Source organism: Echiichthys vipera (assembly GCF_963691815.1).
Source record: "Echiichthys vipera genome assembly, chromosome: 7".
Lineage (NCBI taxonomy): Eukaryota > Metazoa > Chordata > Actinopteri > Perciformes > Trachinidae > Echiichthys > Echiichthys vipera.
This window is the reverse complement of record NC_139832.1, coordinates 18,178,834-18,200,467: the sequence shown is the minus strand read 5'-3', so window position 1 is coordinate 18,200,467 and position 21,634 is coordinate 18,178,834. Positions and strand designations below refer to the sequence as shown.

The 21,634-nt window shown below is 40.2% G+C and overlaps 1 protein-coding gene across 1 annotated transcript in view; it reads right to left on the bottom strand.

The window, feature by feature from the left end:
* Positions 1 to 6,202: 6,202 nt before the first annotated feature.
* wnt7bb (wingless-type MMTV integration site family, member 7Bb) overlaps positions 6,203 to 21,634 on the bottom strand; it is a 31,666-nt gene continuing 16,234 nt past the window's right edge. The window contains exons 3-4 of the mRNA XM_083916271.1: positions 12,348 to 12,619; positions 6,203 to 7,789 (exon numbers count right to left, since the gene is read on the bottom strand). Coding sequence (XP_083772397.1) covers positions 7,310 to 7,789; positions 12,348 to 12,619 — 752 coding nt within the window. The 3' untranslated portion in view covers positions 6,203 to 7,309. The remainder of the gene's footprint in view (positions 7,790 to 12,347; positions 12,620 to 21,634) is intronic.

Here is a 21,634-nt window from a genome sequence, read left to right as displayed (position 1 = left end):
CAATAGGCCATGGAAAACGCATCTTCTTTGTGAAAATTGTCTTCTTCCAGAACATTTGGCTTCTGTTTCGTCTCACATAGGGTGAGGGGTGAAGTGCTAAGAAAAGGGCCCTTAAGGGTCTTGTATTTTTTCCCTCGGTGGAGTCTGCTTTTAGAACCCCGACCTCACTTCATGAAAACAAAACGTTGGGAGAAAAATAACCTCAAGGAGAAGCCGTGGCCAGGCCAACCACTGGACACTGAGCAGTACAAAAGCGCGTGTGGGCTGTCCTCGAGCTCCCTCCGCCAAATCTCTCCACACAGAAACCCACTTCCCATGGGGATGTGTCTGTCTCTCATAGGCACACTCAGACGCAGAAGTTGCAATCTGACAGAAACTCAAGGTGAGGGGAGAAGACAAATAAATGCTTAGTGCTAAATGCTTTAAATCTATAGAATGAGCTTTGCACACGCATGAACACAGACACAAATACAGCAGTGCCTGGGGTTAAACCCATCCCATCATCTCAGACTGCTGATGCTGTCCTTACTGTAGCTGTGAGGCCTGAGGGCGTCACCGCATAAGTATTAACCTCGCTCATATTTTACAAGCACCGCTTACTACCCCAGTCCAACATAAACAGGTGTGCACGCCAAATTGGGCGTCATTACTCCCCAGGCTAATGTCTTGTCTGCTTATATATATAGTCAGTACTTTCATTTTAATATCTGTGAATCTGAAGGTATTTACAGTGTCTCTGACAGACAGCATTTAACCTCTTCATTCAGAGCCATAGTAGAGAAGTTGTTTTTGTCTTTGTCACATCAAACCTCTTCAATCAAAACTCTGTTGCTTCTTGCTTCTTTTTTTTCTTTTCATTTAATCACCATGCACAGTCTTCGCTATTAAGTTTGACAGCTGATTTCAGTTTAGTTCATTGTGCTCTGCATGCTATGTTGATATGAAATTAAAGATATTTTGAAAAAGGCCTCTCAGGCATCTAATGTCTGTGCAGAAGAGACAACGCAGAGTTCTGCAAAAACACCAGGCACGCATCAGAAACAGAGGCCCGCACTGGCCCATTATTTGGACATACAGTACAGTTGCAGATGAATGGAGGCAGTCAGGTAGCGTTCAGAGTCCTCAGTCTGGGGTCTTGACGATCCCCACTTTGCCTTGTGGTCTATGATGTCACATCAGGCTCTGCCTTTGAATGGCCATGTGTTCCTCACCACTAATATCAAACAGATGATGTGAAACCTCCAAATGATGGTCTTTCACTAAGACAAGCAGTCAAAACAAAGTTAAAGGAACACAGAAAAACACCAAGTGATCACATGAAACGAAAAAGAGAGCGAGACTATACATTCTTAATTACTGCAGGCTGTGTTGAGGGCAAGGTTAAACTGTATTGTGTGATCTTCTGCTTTGTTCAGATGTTTTAACATTTTAAATGAGCATTATTATGGTACAAAGACTGATCACATTTCTGTTCACAGGGGCTGCTAAGAGATGCTTTCAGTACAGTAGTACTTCAATGTTTTTTTTTTTTAATGTTGTATCACCTTAACCAAAGTCTTCACATCCTGAAATAACAAACAAGACGTAAAGGATTGCCCCAGAATAATCCATCACCCATGGGACTGTTAAACACCCCTTTCCTCAACTCAGGAGAAGTCTGTAATGGAAGTGCGGCGTCTGGAAGACAACAATTCTTTTCTTCACACTTGGTATCTGGCTAGTTTCAAACACCAGTTAACAAGACCTCTGACTCTCTGATTTTTAATTCAATCCCTTCATTTGGGCATTTTTTTTGCCACCCTTGCATTCTCTTCCCCCGCTCTTGCAGATGTATCTTATCTCTGAGAGGCCAAGCTTCTGATCTGAACGTTCATGTTTGCCAAAGTTACAAATTACAAGAGGAGGCAGAATGTTGGAGCTAATTCAAAGGAATTTGGGAGGCCTTCTGTCACTTCAAAAAACAGGGAAGAACATTTAAAAAAATGACTTAAAGGAATGTTGCTCAAAACATTCAAAAAGATCTAAATTAAAAGTTGTTTTAAGCGCCTTTGGCTGTGAGTCATGCAATTACCAAGACAGTCATTATAAATTCCGTTTTTTCAGCAGATAGTAAAAGGTTCCCTCAGCCAAACAAGAGGAAATCACTCTGGAAGATTGATCTGTTCTGAGCTACTTTTTTAGCTCAAATAATAATAATCAAAATAATAGTTTAGTTCTGTCATCTGTCTTTCCTGTTCTCTCTAATCAGTGTGAACGAAACGGACTCTGTGACATGCTCTTTGCAGTCAATAGAAGCTATCCTGGTTTCCCAGTGAATAGCAGGATCATACAATAAATTTGCATATATGCATGGCCTTGGCCGGACGTAATCAACATCCTGTCCAATGATGTCAGTGGCCATGTTACCTTGCGACTGTCTTTCCTCTCAACTGGGCCCTGAATTGGAAAAGTGGGTGCATCTCTCTCAGTGTGAATTAGACCAGAAGCATTAGCTTTCAGAATATATCCCAATGAACTAATGATCCTGACACCCAAACAATAGCTGCTTTAGAAGAAGACAGACACAGCAGACTCTGTTTTTCTATCTCATATTTTTAATGACAAAATGTTTGTCAGAAACAAATGGATTTATTTTTCCCAATCCAGGGCATAGTATGGGGAGCTTATGCGGTTCCGGTCCCCAGGGCTTCAGACAACTAACAAAACACATCTTAGTTCTGCTCTGCTGCCCACCTACAATGCTTTTCACATACAGGAGGACAAGTGGGAGCGTCCAGCAAATGAATGAAATAGCATGGCTCTCTTTCACAGAGCCACTTCATAGAAAGAGCTGGATGGTGACAGTGGTCATGTCCAAAATTGTCATTTATGAATGATGTCCATTATCCCTCACTACCTCACGAAATAAAAATGATGAATTAACTGTCATGAAATGATTCATAGGCTGAAAACTGTGTTACCAAATCTTTTTACCATGCTTTGCACATAGTCCCTAACTTGGTTCGACAGCTGCTCCTACTTATATAGTGTACCCAGTCTTTCTCCAAACCACTCTCAATTAGCTCCTCTCCTAAATAGCCACTCTATTCACTCGCAGTTTCCGGCTACACATGCACCTCCTTGTTTCATCAAGCCATCCCATCCATCTCAAAAACACCCTCATAAAAGAACTACACTCTTGTTTGTGTGTCTAAAAACAAGAGGCACACTGAACCACTTCCTATTCACTTCAGGTCATTTGCATGAAGGTCCTCTTCGCATTTAGTGACTCCGAACTGCTCTGCCAACACAGAAAGCATTAGGAGAGACTTGAGTGTTGAGCCAGTTATTCTGTCCGTCCTAAATCCTCATTCAGTTTATCCTCAAAGTATCATGAATGATACCGCATCATGCCTTGAGAGTATATTGGTAATATCACCTGCCATTCCAACAACAATAGAAAATAAACATGTAAAGTGCCACAGATGGGTTGACCACCCAAGTCAGAAGTCCCAATTACTTTGAAGAGATTGAAAACAGTAAACGTTCTTTTAATCCTTAAACAAAAAACAATTCCAACTTGATGAATAATCACATTTTGCAGGGTGCAACAAGGGATTTAATTTTTGTGGGGAGCATTTCTTTTTATTTTAAATGGAAAAACACAATCTTTCTTGCTTGTTTTTCTTTCTCTTTTTGTGTTTCTGATCACATTTTTGCTTAAGACAAACATGGAGAAGATGCTTGTTTCCATGCTGGGAGAGATAATTGACTTCTGTTCCGTGCGTGCCACAACCAAGACAGAAGACCACAGCATATTATGAAAATGTGCTATGTACAAAATAATGTCAGCAAGTCAGCACACTGCTGGATTTATTTATTTCTGATTTTTAATGATTTATGCTTCCTAATGCATTTGCCAGTTACTATATTAAGCGTGGTTGGAATGTTTGAATAACAGACTCAAATTTGGCTTCAAACCTGTGTGTTTTTCTTCACAGGGAGAGCATTTATGAAAATAATAGCTTTGGATATTGGAACAGTCGATATGGGCAACCGAACACTGAGTGGGAACATTCTTGTACGAACATACATTAAACAGCAAAATGAAGAATAGGGATTCTGTACTCTGGGCTTTCTTGTATGTTTCTTAATACAACTCATCATTAAATTAAAGACACGTCAACTTTATTATGTGTGGAAATGTATTTGCATCCTTGTCAAAAGAAACATGTTTTTTATATCTCCATTTGGAGTTATTTTTATCTGTTTCAGAAGAACATATACATGTCAGAATAAGGCTACATGCTGTTATATTAATAAGTTACTTTAATTGAGTAAATATGCAAATCTATTTACATGACAACTGTGTGATCCATCTGAGTAGTCCCTCTGCTGGAATAAAATAAGTTAAGACTGATGCACATACAAAATACTAATCATGCAAAGTGCAAGACTAGGCTATATAAGTCTGTAAATCTCTAAAATGTATGGTTATTGTTAATGTGCAAAAGATATTATATATTCTAAACCTATAAATTAATATGTAAACCAAGAGATAAACTGGCCTGTATAGTCCTTGAACCTCACATGACCTTGAAACGTATGGTATTATAGAATAAAGCTGAATAGACGACAACAGCATGAATATGTCAACAAACAAAAAGTGGTTATAACATTAAGTGCCACAAAGCACTGCACATTCTCAGCCCAAAACCTTGTGTCAATGTATGGTTCATTTAGCCTCTTTCACACTGCATGTATAAAAGGAGTTATTTGACTTTTTCAGAAGTTCTCTTTTTCACTTTAATCCTGACAGTAAAATGAGAAGATCTATACTGCTCTCATGTCTGTGTGTCAAGTGTGGAGCTAGAGCCAGGAGGGAATCAGTTTAAGTTAGCTTAGCACGGTGAAACAGTTAACTATACTCTTTCCAAATTTCAAATTTACAATAATGACTAGCATGAATAAATACTGCAATAATATCTTGGCGAACAACATCGGGGTGCACTGAGTTTCTGGAGCAGACAGCAGAGACCCGGCACAGAGGTACTATTGTTTATCAGGAAATACTTGGAGCACCTTACTAATTTTTTAGAGTTTTGACCCTCATTAATTATCATAACCTTGTACTTAGTAAGTCAATAGCAATTGTCTGGGAATGCTGAGACAGCTAAAAAGGAGGTTGGCTTAAGTTATTTGTAAGATTAAAGGCGCGAACAGTTAACAAACTGGTTCAAGTTTTGCCGTACTTCCTCTGTATTTCTACTGTACGAAATGGCTCTGCTTCTGCTTTGTCTTTTGGTTTTCCACTGCAGATAATACCAGGAGGCGGGATTCTCAGCCGATCGTCATAGTGTCGCCGCATGAAACTGCCATGACACAATCCTTTCAATGGCAAATAAACAAAGGAATCGACAGAGTAGTGTACGTACTGTGTACATCCTAGTTTGGCATACTGACGGTAGCTTGGTTATGTAAAAAGGCTGTGTTTGTGCAGGATGTTTTTTTAATGTCGATCAGTGGTCCACAGTGTTTTAACGCCACCTTTTAGTATCGCCCCAGCTTGCTTGGAACCACGACTGGGGTGGTACCAAAACAAGTACCAGGTACAACCCACAACGTTTGCTAATGGAAAACCAAAAAAACAGAGAGTTGAGTAGAGCTGAGTTGAGCTGAGCTGTCACATGCAGTGGGAAATGGCATTTGACTAACTGTACATTTATTCTAACCTACATTTTGGATGCAATCCTTGTCTTTATCAGTCTTTATGGATCTGTACAACATTGTTGTATCTCCTAAACATCAAAGTTGTAATAATGTGGAATTGTCCTTTAACATTGTTGCAGAACAGAGCTAATCTAGTCAGGAGCAACATTCTTCTACAGCTCTAATGAGAACAAGAATCACATCCAAGTTCGTGTTATGTTAAGTGAAAAAAAATACTTAAACTATAAGCTCTTGTTCAGGGGCATATTAGGCTAAATAATAATAATCTCCTCCTCTGCAGGTTTCATTTGCTGCTATTATATCCATAGGTGTGTAGTTGCAACTAATTATCACACCACTGACAAGAGCGTTACAGACTTCTGGAACACATATTAATCAGTGTCTCTCTTTAAACTATGAGCAGACTGCAAGCTCAACTCCGACTGATGTTTATGCAATGAACTGCCAAACTGAGTCACATGGGAGTTTATTTAATTCTCATAAGTTGTATCTGAATAGAAAATATCAGTGCAGCACTCGACAACACATCCAGCAACATATCAGCTTCATGTTTAATGAATTGAGGAAGGATTTCTGCAGTTAAATGAGTTTTCTTGCTACTGTCTATGAATTGAACAAACATGCTACAGTAAAAGGTGTTTGAATGTGAAACACACTGTAAAGATGTTTTGTTCTCAACACAGAGTAGTTCTAGGAGTGAAACCTTCTTTCTTTCTTTTTAAAAGGAAAGATGAGCCGTTTTAGGGATGGGGGGGGGGGGTCATTTTCTAATAGACACACATATTCAGTCAGAGTTTCTAAAAAGTATTTTTCTTTACACTTAGTACAAAAAAGACATCTCTACCCGTTAGTGCTTCGTTTTAAGATACTATAACATAAATAAACAATTTATTTTCAGTGTTCAGAACAGACAGTTCCAGTGTGACTGGAAAACTAACATACTCCACCGTATTCCAGTTGGCAGCAGAGGGTTTAACAGAGTTCTCCACTCCGATCTTGGCGCACCCCAACGCACCATAATTACAAAATGTTCTTCATTTCTACAGACTTCCAACATAAGCCCCAGACAATTTGGGGGGTCATCAATGTCAAGATTCACTTTTGCTCCCCTTTAGTGAAAATACGACAAAACTCTTAAAGGTTTTCGATCAAAGACTTGACAGATCTCTGCCAGTCACCCCTCATCAGCTGCTGTCATTTTGATCAACTCCCAGGTTACTGTGTTTCCTCTCCATGCACAAGTCTCTTGTTAATTTAACAATTACAAATCCCAGAGTGCAAAACACAGTTCCCACCAGGGCTTCATTCATTACCTGTAGTCCCAGCTTCACTGTAAATACATCAGTACATGAGCACAATCTCTATGCGACAGTAAAGTTCTGGGGTATTACCTATTGATATTTAGCATTTACTTTCTGAAAGAAATTAGATAGATTCTGCTGTGCAAAACGATGCCATGAAGAGCTGATAGTGTAAATTCCATTACTTTATTTCAAAATCTGTCACTGGTCCAGATCACACTTTTATCTTGCTCGTTCGTGTCTTCCTCATTCAGTTAGTCCTTGGCGCCTCACATCCTGGCACTGAGTTCCATGCGTCCTTATTTGCAGGTAAACACCTCCGTCCTCTCACTGCACGTGTTGCACTTGACAAAGCAGCACCATTGGAACTTACAATTGCACTGCCACACTTTGGTGTACTGGTGTGTGTTGTAGCCCCGTCCACAGCACATAAGGTCGCAGCCGTCTGTATGTGGCGAGGTGCGGTTGCACAGGCGTCCCTGGGTACCCACGCTCCCCGTGGCTGCGTCCTCCTCGCAGTAGTTGGGTGACCTCTCGATGTAGACAAGGTCTGTCTCCATTGGCTTACGATAGCCCTGAGTCTGCTTCACCTTGAGGTGGGTAGGCTGGCGCAGTCGGCTAGCCCGGACTACCTCCACATGCACTGCTTCGTTGTACTTGTCCTTAAGTACGTAGCCAATCTCTCGAAACTTGGGAAGTGTGGTCCAACAGGTCTTGGTGGTGCAGGAGCCTGACACACCGTGGCACTTGCACTCTAACTTCATCCTTTCTTCTAGTACCTGGAAAGTAATAGAGAAAACAAAACAGTTGTAAAACTTTAGACAACAACTATCTGCATGACTATAAGTCACTAGAGGTAACAGGAAGAAATATCATGGTGAACCAACGTAATTTCATTTTTGTTATTATTTTTCTGACCATGCTGTCATTTTCCTAGATGAAATTCATGTTAACATCACTATTTTCCCAGCTTGGGATCAATAAAGTATTTCTATTCTATTATTTTCTCTTTTGGTGTAAGAACTGTTGAGAGCACTCTATTATTTATTTCTGCATTAATTCCATAAACATTGACCAAACATTGGGTTTATTAATTGGGTTTATTAAGTCTTACCCAGCCACTATGTAAGTACAAATAAATGCAAAATATGGCAGATAAACTGGACAGTGAGATGTTTTTTAAATTTTTGGTAGACACTGTGTTGGCAATTTGACATTTCCTATCTGCATTCATGCTTTTAGTAAGTGGTAATTGTGCTAGTGGCTTATACTGTAGGTTCAGTGCGTTTATGCCACATGCAGGTACATGCAGAGTGACACATATCTGTTAAGTAAATAAACCCAAGCACATCTGAATTTGTCATGGATGACATGCATTTGCAAGCCATGAGGGAGGCAAAATTGCACTTACTGGTAATATCCCATCCTGTAATTTTGTCTACCTTCCTTAAACCACATCAATGACAGAAAAATAATAGTGATGGGTGAACCAATTCTTTTTAACAGAATAAGCTCCTTCGAGTTGATACATGTAAAACGTATCGAATCCTTCAAACCTTTCAAGTTTTGATACATGCAAAATATGCCATCAGTTTCTCTGTGACATTCCATTATACTACATGCACATTCAACAGCTCATGCGACAGCCCAGAACACAAAACTTCTCTTCAATGCATTGCCAGTAATAATGTATACATTTGAATTACAAAAAGAAAATAATCTATTTAATAGAGCTGCACCCTCTTAGTTACTACTTTAGTCATTTAGTCACTAGTTGTAAAGTTGTGCTTTAGCAAGCTTATTCTTAGAGACACTTGAAAATGTCTTTCATTTAGGACAGTTTGAGACAACGGTTCATTTGATCTCGTAAAGTGAGTAGCTGTCAGGCTGTCTCGACTCTTTGTTGTCATTCGAGACAATGATTCCTGCTCATTCATTGGTTATCCCAGTTACTGTTTTGAGCGACTGCGACACCACGCAAAGCACCATGAGCAGTACCCCACCATAACAGCGAGTGCATGGGAAGTATGAGGGGGAAAAGTTAGGGAGTCATGAGCACTAGAACATTCGAAAAGCTTATCTGATACATACCAGACGCGAAAGAGGTTTTCAGAATGTGTTTGTTAATGTTAGCCCATCACTAAAAAATAAACAGCTTTCGTAATCCTATTAATCATCTTGAATCCAGATTATTGTCATTAATTGTTTCACATACTGTACAAAACAAAGACAAACTCAATTAATCGTTTACAGCTGGACAAGAGACTTGAGGTTTATTTGACTGCTTAAAAACATTGTGATAAACACAAGAAAGCAATGTTACCATATGCATGAAAGTGGATCACAGTTATATATTCAGATGCTTTTAGTCAAAGAGTAATTTTAAATGCAATAATGTAGATTTTTTTTAAGGTTATTCCCTCACTCAGACTTGGAATTTCTCTTTGAGGTTATGTCCAACATATGGTACACACAGGGAAGAATGTCTTCTCCTTGAGGCCTAATCCTGTGGCATATGGGAAATATTGTGCGCTGTCGTCAATATTTAAGTGTCAATCCTTTGCCCCGTGTGACTAAGAAACGAAAAAACCTCAAAAAAACCCAAAAAAACCCTGTTCCCTTCATTTTCCGCTGAACTTTTCTCAAATCAAAGGAACAGAGGAAAAGGGGTTGGAGTTTGAATGGGTCATATTAACACGTCTGTAATAATCCTAACATGACTCCTTTAACCAAATTAGGATTCATTGCTTGAACAAAGCGTGTGACTTTGTAGTATAAGATGTAAGTTTGGTTGGCAGGGCATTTTTCCAGTGCAGCTTTTCCTGGCACCTTGCCTCGCCAGAAGCACAAGTCATCATTTCTATCAGACACTTACAAAATGTACACAAGAGTTGTTCAGTATCGTTGTGCTGTCCACTGACTCATGTGGTCACAGTCCCAAAATGTGGAACATTTTTGGATATTTGATTGAAAAAACATGAGCGCCGCCGACTTTATAAAAAGCCGGGGTCAGCTGTCAATCTTGCCTCGCATGTTGATTCAGAATGAGGATTTCCAAAAATGTATAGCACAAAAACCACAAGGAATGCCTGGCATAAGGAGTCTGACGGATGCATGGAAACATTTACTTAAATTGTGTCCATCAAAGCCTCAGATCTGCTACTAATTAGTCCAATATTCCCATCTAAAGATCACTTGTCAAACACATAGCCCAGATGCAAGATAAAAGAGATCTGGTGATTCACTGGGTGTACATTCGGTTAAGTCACGGAATCTGTTGTAATTGTTTTCTGTTTCAATGATTCTTCTTATTAGTTATTAGAAAACACAATGTCAGCTAGATCCCATTGTAGGAACCGTTTCCTCATCAGGATAATTATTTTAGCTCATTTGTCTTGAAGATACTGGATATTTTTACTACAAATTTAATCTCCACATGCTGGCTCATGATCCCCCTGCAGTTAGCAGGGAAAACAAACAAGATCTATACAATTTACGTAGTATACAGTATACAATTCCTCAAAAAAAAACAGCAAAATGTACGCAAAAAAAATGTCTTAATCAATAACCAGCAGAGGTCATTCTACACTTTCTACGTGTCTCTGTTGGCCAAATCTAATGACAATCATTTTACAGGTACATGTAATCATGGTCTATACTCCGCTTGAGTCCCCATGAGCTGTTTGCCAGGGATTCGAAAAAAATCTAAAACTTGTGCACTGAAGCAGTAACAGTTACCAATAATGGTGAGCTAGCTAAGAATTACCCATAAACTAACACAATTGGATGGATGAATCAAATGTATGGACTATCAGCAAGATTAAAGTTTCAGAGGCTCAGACCTCTGTATCCTCAATAACCTCTTCCAGTCTAAGAGGGATTTTGGCTTCTTACTGTCTCAGCAAAGCGGAAATCTGACTTTTGCACATCCTCCTAGAATCCGAGTTTCCGAGCCCCAGAGTGCAGACAGCTCCAGTGCCAACTTCAACCCTGACAGTCCAACATGCCAGCACCCTGGCATTCAGCACAGACCATATCATCTGCTGTGTTAACACCGGCATTGTTGGCCTGCTTACACATCCTGAATAGACGCGGTCAAATGGCAGTGACATGTTTTGGTATTGTGCAGAGAACTGCAATAATATCCTGTTCCTGACTTTACACTTCATAATTCCACAAAATGAGCTGGAAAGAGAGGGTGGCAGTCCTCCATTTGGCAACCATTGGACCGGCCCCATTTTCCCAGTGGACACAATAAAACTTGAGTTATTAATTAGATCCCTTTGTCAACATAATATAATCTCCTCTCTTTTATTTGCCTCTCAGTCTCATTTACCACACTCTTTCCTCCATGACTGGGTGACTGTTCTGGTCAAACTAATAGCAAACAAACATGTCCATAATGAAATTTGCCAACACACTCAGAAAAAACACCCTCTTAGAAGGGAAAGCTATGTCAATAATTGGCTGAAGCAAAGCAAGCTGCTGAAAGGATAATTGGGCGATCCATCCATAGTCAGCAACTTGGTCAATCAGTCTTTTGTCACATGACTGTGTGAGCTCTTTATCTGGGACTGTTTGCTTTTCTGCAAAGGAACATATTAACACGCGCATGTACACATCTAGTTTGTCAAGTATAGGATCATAAAATGTTATTTGTCTTTGAAAGAAGATTATTTCATGTCACTCGAGTACTCTTCAAGGACTTCTTAAAGGATAATTCCCCTTCATTACATCTTGGGTCTGATTTTTGTCACATTGGCCATAATTTCTATCGCTTATTGTTACAAGAATTGCTGAGATCAGGGAGCACAGAAAAATTGGTACAACAACGCAGAGTCAAGAAACACAAGCAATAAAACAATCTGCCAAGCTGTAAACAAACTTAAACAGTTTTGGCAGATTATCTAAACCATTAGATTTGGAGATGAAAATAAAAGTGAGCACACCCAAAATAATACATCCCTCATTGCAAAGGAAAATCTAGTACAGTGGGTAAGAGAAAGTCGGTCTATAAACTCTGATGGAGGTTTTTTACGGACCGTTGGGGTCTCATAACTAGCTATGTTTCTTGCCCCATCTGACTTCTTTTTAGGAAATGCCATTACATCCTCAGCAGTTAACTTGGTATGTACAGTTTTACTGATAGGAATGATGGCCAAAACTAGTTGTAATATACAGTATTAGAATAATTTGAATCAGGTCATCATTATTTCTTAAAAGATGGAGTTGCTCATTTTCATAATATCCTTCATTTCCTTTCATTCAGCATGACATTGGCTCTCTCTGAAGGACTTCTGGGGAAAAAATCTGGGATTATGAAAAAAATCTCTTTACCTTTCTCCCTGCCTCATTGTTATGCAAGTTCATCAGGCGGCGTGGGGTCTTTTTAATCTCACGGGCATCCACGAAGCGGCGAGAAAACTCGATTCCATACTTGATGTCCGCCGAGCAGCCTCCCCACTTCCAGCCTTCCTCCTGATTGTAATACCCCTGCTTCTCCCGGTCGCAGCCGCACTGACTCAGGTTGCCCTGGCTGCAAGCTGCTGTGATGGCGTGGGCCACCCCTGCCGCTGTGATGGCGTAGGTGAACGCTGCTTCCCGACTGCCTAAAAGAGAGAAAAGAGATCTATTTCTTACAAATACAGTGATACCACTGCCACAATGAAAATGTTGAACTTCTTTCACCTTTACTATACAAATTACAAAACCAAGAACACATGTTGCATAATGCACCCACCACAATCATTAAAAGCCCATGTAAGCATATTACATGCTACCTTTGTTTTGTGAACCTTTAACCCAAATATATTTTATACATCAGCTCAAAACTGTGTAGGTGCAACCGGCACCCCAAAGATGATTGTTCATTTCTGGATTAACGTGAACTTTCAGTTTGATTATGAGAAGGCCTCCGCTTTGCTCAGACAAAGGGGAAAAGACTAGCAAGCAACGCAACGTATCTTTCCCATCTCATGGACTGGTAACTAATCACCAACTGGGCATTACTACATGTTATAGGACTGTATGAACGGCTAGATAGAATTGTAACTTTGTTATAACCTGATTATAACTTCTGAGGTTTTCAGACTGCTGGCTTTTCACACACACACACACACACACACACACACACACACACACACACACACACACACACACACACACACACACACACACACACACACACACACACACACACACACACACACACACACACACTTTTGCTGTTAGCTTTAGTTAGTTTATTGTGTTTTGTTTGTTGCATTTATTAATTTGTTAATAAATGTTTGTGTTTACCAAATGTCTGTTTATTTAATATCACACAAAGATGAATCAGCCTCTACTAAGAAAATAACTTTTAAATCCTTCAACTGATTAAACTATTACATTTATCGGTGTTCAACCCTTAATTAGTAGTTTAATATATTTAATGAGACTTTTATATTAGTTGTCACTCCCTCTATGACGGTGGTGCCCCGAGGAACTCTCGTTTAACTAGAGTCATTTTTATTATTATCTTTGATAATTATTGGTGATAACTAATATTTACTTGATTAACGATAAGTTTATTGAGAACACTCAATCTCATAATCTGAATGTGAGTCAAGGCCCTACATTTAATTGGTTCTCCGCGTGAAGTTTTTAATATATTAAAGTTATTCATTTTTATTAATTTTTCTTTATTAATTTTCTTTTTCAAATATTTCATTTGATAGTCACACTTTTGATCCATTAACCTAAAGTACCTACAACTGCATCTCAAGTTATTTTAGTGATAATTTAGCATGCTTTCATACAATTGTAAACAGTATAAGTCTAAATTATGTGGGCTAACACTGACCCCGGTTACCTTCATCAGATCAAACTTTCAACATGCCACTCAAGTCACGTTATGAGTTGCAGCAGAGATACCTTGAGAGACCTTGATAAACAGCACAGAAAGTCCAAGCCTGCTCCATCGTCTTGATAAGCTACCATCTTTTCCTTCCCTCTCCTAAACAGCTTCCCTCCTGCACCTTGGTAGAAATGTGGTCACATTTCCGACCGCAAAGTCCTTGGGCCCAGCCTGCGAGAGTGCAGTGTTGGAATTCCAGTGTGAGGAGAGCTGGTCTAGGTGCTGTCCAAAGTGCTGAATTCCTCTACAGGAGCACCTTGTACTGCTGCCCACACTGCAAACAGCTGGGGTCTGCAGGTCTGGCTGCCTCACTCACACTGTTGACTGACAAGAAAGGAGACACTCTGGGGAGCAAGAGCCAGATGGTACTGTACCAAGACTGTACAGGATAAGATCAGCAGCTAAACAGGATATTTTTTTTTATACCTGTGCTGTGTGTTATAGTTAAGTACTGCTGTGTCTATACATCCCATTTACATTACGTTACTCTACATTACGTTACTCTACACTACGTTAGGTACATTACGCTGTGATGTGATCACGTGATGATCCAATTGAAGGTTTATGAATTGATACAAGTATCTGATTGTTTCAACCGTTAGGTCAAATTTCTGCTGCAACTAATGGTAATTTATAGGTGTAATTCTTTAATATGATGGTTATTGATTAATAGGCTGATTCATTTTTCAATTAATTGATGAATTGTTGAATATATTAAATGTCAAAAATAGTGAAAAGCGCCATTCAGAAAACCCCCAGTATGCCCAATGCTATGTCTTCAAATTGCCTGGTTTCTTGGAACAAGTCTATATCGCAAACATATTCAATTAGAATTATATAAAAGTGCAAATCCTCACCTTTGAGACGGTGAAAATAGCATATGTTTGACATTTTTCCTTAAATAACCTATGACATTAATTAGTCAAAATCTGTTGATTAATTTCTCTTGATCAACTAATCATTTCAGCAGACTTTTTTTAATCAAATGTTTTATATTTTCACCTACCCCTGCTGTCAGACAGCCCTTTACGGCAGGAAACTGTTATTTGTGTTATTACGTGACTGGTGAATCCGTACTAGCCCTTTTAAACAACAAAGCCGTACAATAACACAAACAAATAAAATAAAAAAAATATGTTTAGCTGCTGCCCCCGTCCACAGCAGTACATTGCTTTGGATAAGTACCTCATATAAGCCCATCAAATCTGAACTATCCCTTTAAAATGAAAAGGGAAACAAAAGACTACAATACATATTTAGCCAAAAGGTCGACAACAATAACCACGTCATACCACTCCTATCTCTTTCTAAATATCTCAGTCCTCCACTATTCTCCTAATGGCAACAGAGGGCTGGCTTAAAAGGGCTCCCCTGGTCTAAAACAGACTGTGGGCTATTACAACCCCAGTCTCCCTTCAACTGGAAGTAATCTGGAAGCGGCCGAGCAGCAGGAACAAGGCTAACCGCAGAGCAGAGAGGAATGTTTTAAGTCTTTTAATGTATGTTGTGTAATGTACTCAGTTGCAGTTATTTGAATCTCTCTAGGTAAAATGCATTTTTTTATGTACTTCACAAAGCCAAAATCTCCTTGCTGAGTTGTCATTTCCTCAATGGCTTTCATAGAAACAGCCAACAGCCAGGAAGCTTGAAAGATCAGTTTGGCAACAAACTTCACTGTACAGTATTACGTCAGATCTAAACCGCAACTCCAGTGTTCTGGACTTTGCGACTCAATGCCAATATGCACTGCAGAAGATTTGTGTGTTAAGAGAAAAGGATATATCAAATCCTATGTGGTCAGAACTTCATTAGAGACTGATTTATGTATATGTAATGTCTAGTAACATTTAGTAAGAAGAACTATAATCATTTTGATGCATTATGAGTTTTTGGTGAACCAGTAAAATTGTACTGCACTGTACTGGACTTTTTGGCAGTAACATGATCAAACATGTCAGATGTGACCGATTTACTACATGATTTCAAATTGAGGAGTTTAAACAAATATGCAAAACTTTGTGCAAAAGGGAGCTGCAACCTGGTGAAATACCAAATGAAGAAATACATGTTGTAAACATTCAGTGCATTCAGTAAATAAACTGTCAGATACTCCAGACATACAAACACACAAGTCCACCAAAAACAGAAAAAATGACCTAAAATTAGCAAATAGAGGAAATGTTTACATCTGCATCAGCGACGTACAACAATAAAGTGGAAATTATATAGAAATAAAACACAAACATACCTCAGTATGGCCTGTGTCATTTTGCTTAACCAAATAAACTTTAAAAATGTTTAGAAGTTACTAGACATAAAATCTTTGCTTATTTTACTTAATTTAATGTGCCCAGACAGTACAGCCAAGGCACCTAGGGTTAGCTTGAGTCTAGCTTTGGCATGACTGCTTTGCATAAAGCAGAATAGTAAAATCTACTTATCTGTTGGGTTTTATATTTGCCTATTGGCTAATTTTACGGAGCTTTCAGGCATTAAGTAAGCTGCTTATATGCAGTCATTTACAGCTGTTTTTTTATTTAATTTCCTCTTCCTCCTCCAAGATTTTTTTGCACCTCTTATTCTAGTCTCAGGGGCCTTTTCTGAACTCTCACAGACGTTTTCACCCAAAGCCACTGTTAATTTCCTATCTTGGCACGAGTGCAGCAGAGCTAATACCACGGCCACAGGTTTGCCTGGTGGGGACTGACTCACAACCACTTGCTTCTTTGGTTAGCAGCAGAGCTGTGCCCCACCAGCTTGTGGTAACATTCTGCTGCCCCCACCTCACACACATGTACAGATGGAGGCGAGCAACCATAATGTACGTGCATTCACACGCATACATATGCACGCAAATACTCAGTGACCAGCCACATAATAAAAATACACAACACACTCACATTACCCTCCACCCTCACACACATACACTGTTAAAAACACATTTGCACATAGACGCATAAACAGAGCGTCACTGTAATGTTTAAAACAGGATAAAGGCAGTTTCCAGAGAAAGGGTGGTTCCCTGAGCCATAGATGCATGCCCATTTCTGGGCCCATTGAGTTGTGCTGCTCATGGGGAAAATGATGATGATGGGGCTTGTACTGGTTGTCACCCCCTGGTGGGTCTGGCACTGCCAAGACTGCCTGGCCATAATGAAAGCCAATTACACAAGCCATGGAGCTGTGGCGATCAAGACCCTTTTTTCTTTGTGCAATGAACCAAAAAAGACATCAGAAATCGGATTTCTAAAATATGTTTTATGCTGGGTATAAATATCCTTGTTTATGGAGCAATAAATCTCCCTCTTGCCTATTTAATTCATTATGTGTGACAATTCTTTAAGTCAATAATATAAAGTTATTCACTCTACTTTGTTGCAGTTTTATTTGGCATTTCGCTGTTTTATGCCTTCTGTCTTCATTCATTTGAACTGTTTGTCCCTGTGGTCTGTCTAGATTGTCGCATTATGTGATCATGATTGTTATGATGAATGTGTTTGTATACCTAATCTGCAACTTAATTTCCGTTGGTGGGTTTAAAAAGTTTCACTTGGCTTGATACAAATGTTTGAAATGTTTGTCACTTATTTTATTGTTACAAATTAAGTAAAATGCATGATGAATAGCAATTGTATTTTGGGGCCCAAATGTGAACTGAAATTAAAGACCCCAAAGTTCTGAGATCACAAAAACAAGACAAACAGAATAATATAACCACAACCAAGGACGCTTCATATAACAATGCCCTCTGTCTTGTGTTGGATGTTGTGTGCGAAACATCATTTTACTCCTGAGCCCTCAGGAAACGAAGGCCCTGCTTTGCTGAACAGCCATGCGGTTGTTTAAATGCTGAGGAGAAAAAGCACCCATAACAGCAGCTGAAAGCCCTACAGAGGCTGGCCCCAGAGTCCTGACAGCCCTCCAGGAGGAACCACCCTGGGATAGCCTCGCTAGCTGCCAGTGGAACATTGGAGTGACCAGAAAAACCTCAATGAACTTGGAAACATCCAGGAGAGAAGAATGGGGGAATATTAAACCAGATGTCTAATGGAGTTTAGTGGCAAGTGTCTGCTACACTATCCAAGAAAGTAGGAAAGAAGATCAGCCTTGGTTCACTCAGAACAGGTACAAGCATTCATAAACAAGTATAAAGTATCCTGTTAAACCCCTGTGTCAGGGACTAAAACCAGAGATATAATGTAAGTTACTGACTCAGTATGCCTTGGCCTTCACATTGACTAACCACATCACTTTGGACACCGGCCCTTGCTGCAGTGCTTGTCGCGTCTTTTGACCATCTGCCGAAACTGGGACACAAAAAGAAATCCCTGGATGTAGTGGCTCGCCGCTTAAACGGCAATCTGTGTTTAGAGCCGGAGGCAGGCACACCACTAGACAAATTTCACATGACACAGCATAGGAGATTTACAACCGACGACACTTCATGTATGCAGGCAGTGCTAGTGTATAGGCTAGCTCATGTACGTAGTAACACTGCAGCTGACCTCAAAGGGCCTCGCTTTCTTCACCACTTACAGACCATGGTTAGGTTATGTTGTTGACAAGAGAAAAGGGAAAAGATATACTGAGGGGATTTGCACATGGGGCTGTGGAGGCCGCTGCTCAGTCCAAAAAACAACCAAAGGTCAATTGTATTATACGCCTTTACATCATATGATAAAGGCCTGAAATCTAAACTGATCCCACCATGTTACATCTTATACCTTACTTTCTGAATACCATTTTGTATTTTTTTTGGTTGCCATGACTAAATTCACCTGTACAGAGAAGCTACTGTACATGCTTTGCTTGTTTAGCTTTTTTTAAATCTTGTTAGCCGTATGTTAATGTCTAGATTCTGGCACTGAAAAAGCTACTGACAACCAGTTTCAAATTCAATGTCTGTGTGCATAGAACTTGATTCTGATTCTAGCAGTTAACGTTGCAGAAGATCATACAAAGGTCTGTGGCCCATGTGAGCGGTAGTGAAGCATGCTGTAAGAGCACCGCAGCACAGACACAACTTAATTGCCACAAAGGTGAGGGCGACCGGATATATAGTAAAAGGATGAGGGAGGAATTCAGCAGATGAAAAGGGCTGCAGAGAAGTAGTTTAGGCTGGAATGGGTCTTGCCAAGCAACAGGAAAACACACACATGCACAAACACACACAGACCGGCAGAGCCCAGCAGTGCAGTTGAATGGCCTCTTAACACAAGCCAAGCCTGTTGGTGGAGCAGTGAAGGGGAAAGCTTTTTAAAGGCCCCCTCATCCCGGACATGCACTCACACCCCGGGGACAGAGGAGGATTGGATTGCATAAGAAATGAAATCTCAACAACACAACAATACACTGGAGTTTTAGAGCTTCATATCCATTAAGCACAAGGACATCCTGTCACAGACAAATGACACTACAGTGAACAAAGGGAAAAGTGTCACCTGCTGGTGGCCAGGGGTCTCTACACTGTTGGAGATGTTGACTGACAGTATATTAAAAACAGGACAAGAAACCTTTTTTTTTAATATAGGGGACATAGCAGTTGAAAATTCTCAAAACTCACCACCACTTTGCATCAATTACCAGCCCACTATATTTTAAGGTGGATAGGGAGATAACCAAAGTAGTTAAAATTACTGTTTCTGGAGCTGCATGTAGATTCACTGACTTTAAACTAAATCCTGTTTAAGGTTTTTCTACTTATTACCCCTTCTCTCTCCTCTTTGCCGCAATTCCACTCATAAAGTGAAAATCCTTAAGCCAAGAAATTCCAGACTCTTCATTTAAAAAAGCTAAAACGTTATATAGCGAAATAAATTCACAATATGAAAGACACCAATAAAATTTCAGGAGTAGAGTGAATCAAATAGAATATGAAATTCTTTTGGGCACTGATTGTATAGGTTCCTGCATACTCTATGAACAGACTGCACATATATAATAAAGTTATGACACCCAAAACACTGAAAACAAGCTCTAACCAATGCCTTGCTGGCGCTGGAACCGTGTCTCCAGGGCCCCATGGAAGGGGAAGAAAGTTAGAGGAAAACCCCTTGCTTTGTATACCAATCACTGAACTGACTAATGCACTCTCTACTACTGTTTTCCGTTCCGCGTTATGTACCGTTGCTATGAACATATGCTCCCAGCAAATTATAGACAAAGTTGTGGTCTGTGAGGTTTGCAGCTTGAGGAATTAGCACAGCCGTGTTCCTGTACAATAAAATAATATTGTTTTACCAGAACTAGGCTCCACATTCTCCGTGTACTCACATCATGGAGCTGGGGAAGTGACACGCTTTGGCACAGCCGCTTACTGTAGGGTCCCGAGTTTGATTCATACTGTATAATAAGGAGGGCTTTAAGCACTAAAGCTAAAACAATTATGAGGGTATTTAACGTTGCCGGTATTAAATGCTGAGAATCTAAGTAAGCTGCCTCCCAGGCATAGAAAATTTGGCTGGCAGAAAACATTTCATATGCATCCTTTTTCTTCCCTGATCTCCCTGAGGTGGAGATAAAGCTTTTTGACTGAATACCGAGACTTGCTAAAACAGGCACAAATCCTTCTTCCCACCCTTTCATCCTAATAATGAGACTAAATGAGGACCTTACCTGCTCAAATCTGGAAATGTAGGACTGTATGCGCTGTACACAGTAATAATCAAGTTCATTTGAGGACAATGTTGAGGATTTTCCTCAATTTTGATACCATTTGACTTTGTTTCATCTTCAGTAGGAACATAACTCCCACATCATATCATTGAAGATATCATTATCACCATCACTATAATCAGTCATGTTTCCTTTGTCATTACAAAAGAAACCTCCAAACCTAACATTTCCATATTCGTTTATATTCATCAAACCCTCAAATAAAGCTTCACATCCTGTCCATCCTCTCTTTTCCCCAAACCCACTAACTCTCACTCCCTCTGAGCTCTCACCTAAGTGGGCCAGTAGCGGTGTGATTGTTGGCACATGTAAATGTCCAGTGGCGGCCCTGTGTGTAGAGAATACAGTGATCGGCTTGGGATTGTGTGGAACAAAGCGCACTGTGAGATTACAGTTGATCCTCTTGCATCCTGTTTCCTCCTGCGTCTAGCAGCACTGGCAGACACAGACAGACGCAGATCCCACCGATAACACAGCGCTGCAAGAGGGGCGAGTAACACACACACATATACACACATACACAGGGGCCCGAGGGCTAGGGCCCAGAACGACCTCGGGCCACGTCAGCAGACAGACAGTGGGTGGGCAGGAGAGAGAGAGAGAGAGAGTGAGTGAGTAAGAGAGGGGTGAGGGAAAGGAGAGGGACCCCAGCTCCCGACACACCCACACAGTCTGAGACAGAGACAGAGCTGATGAATGAACAAGGGGCCTGGCGATGATAGCGCTGTTTGGTCGCGTAGGACGAGAGGCCCCACCCTAGATACAGACACATGTTGTGGGCAGGGGATGTGAGGCGAAAAATTTGGAGAAAAAGAGTAAGAGATGACCTTTACCAAGCCATGATGACCACAACCCACACATCATAGAACAACAACACATCACACTCCCCTATCTGATAAAAGTTAGGGGAAACATCCTACACATTAGGACACACACACACATATACGACTGCTCTGTTTCTCTGGACTCACACAGGGAAGGGCAGAGGATTACGGCTACCCACATGATGATGGGCTGAAAAATAGGCCTTTTATCCACCACCGTTCCACCATAA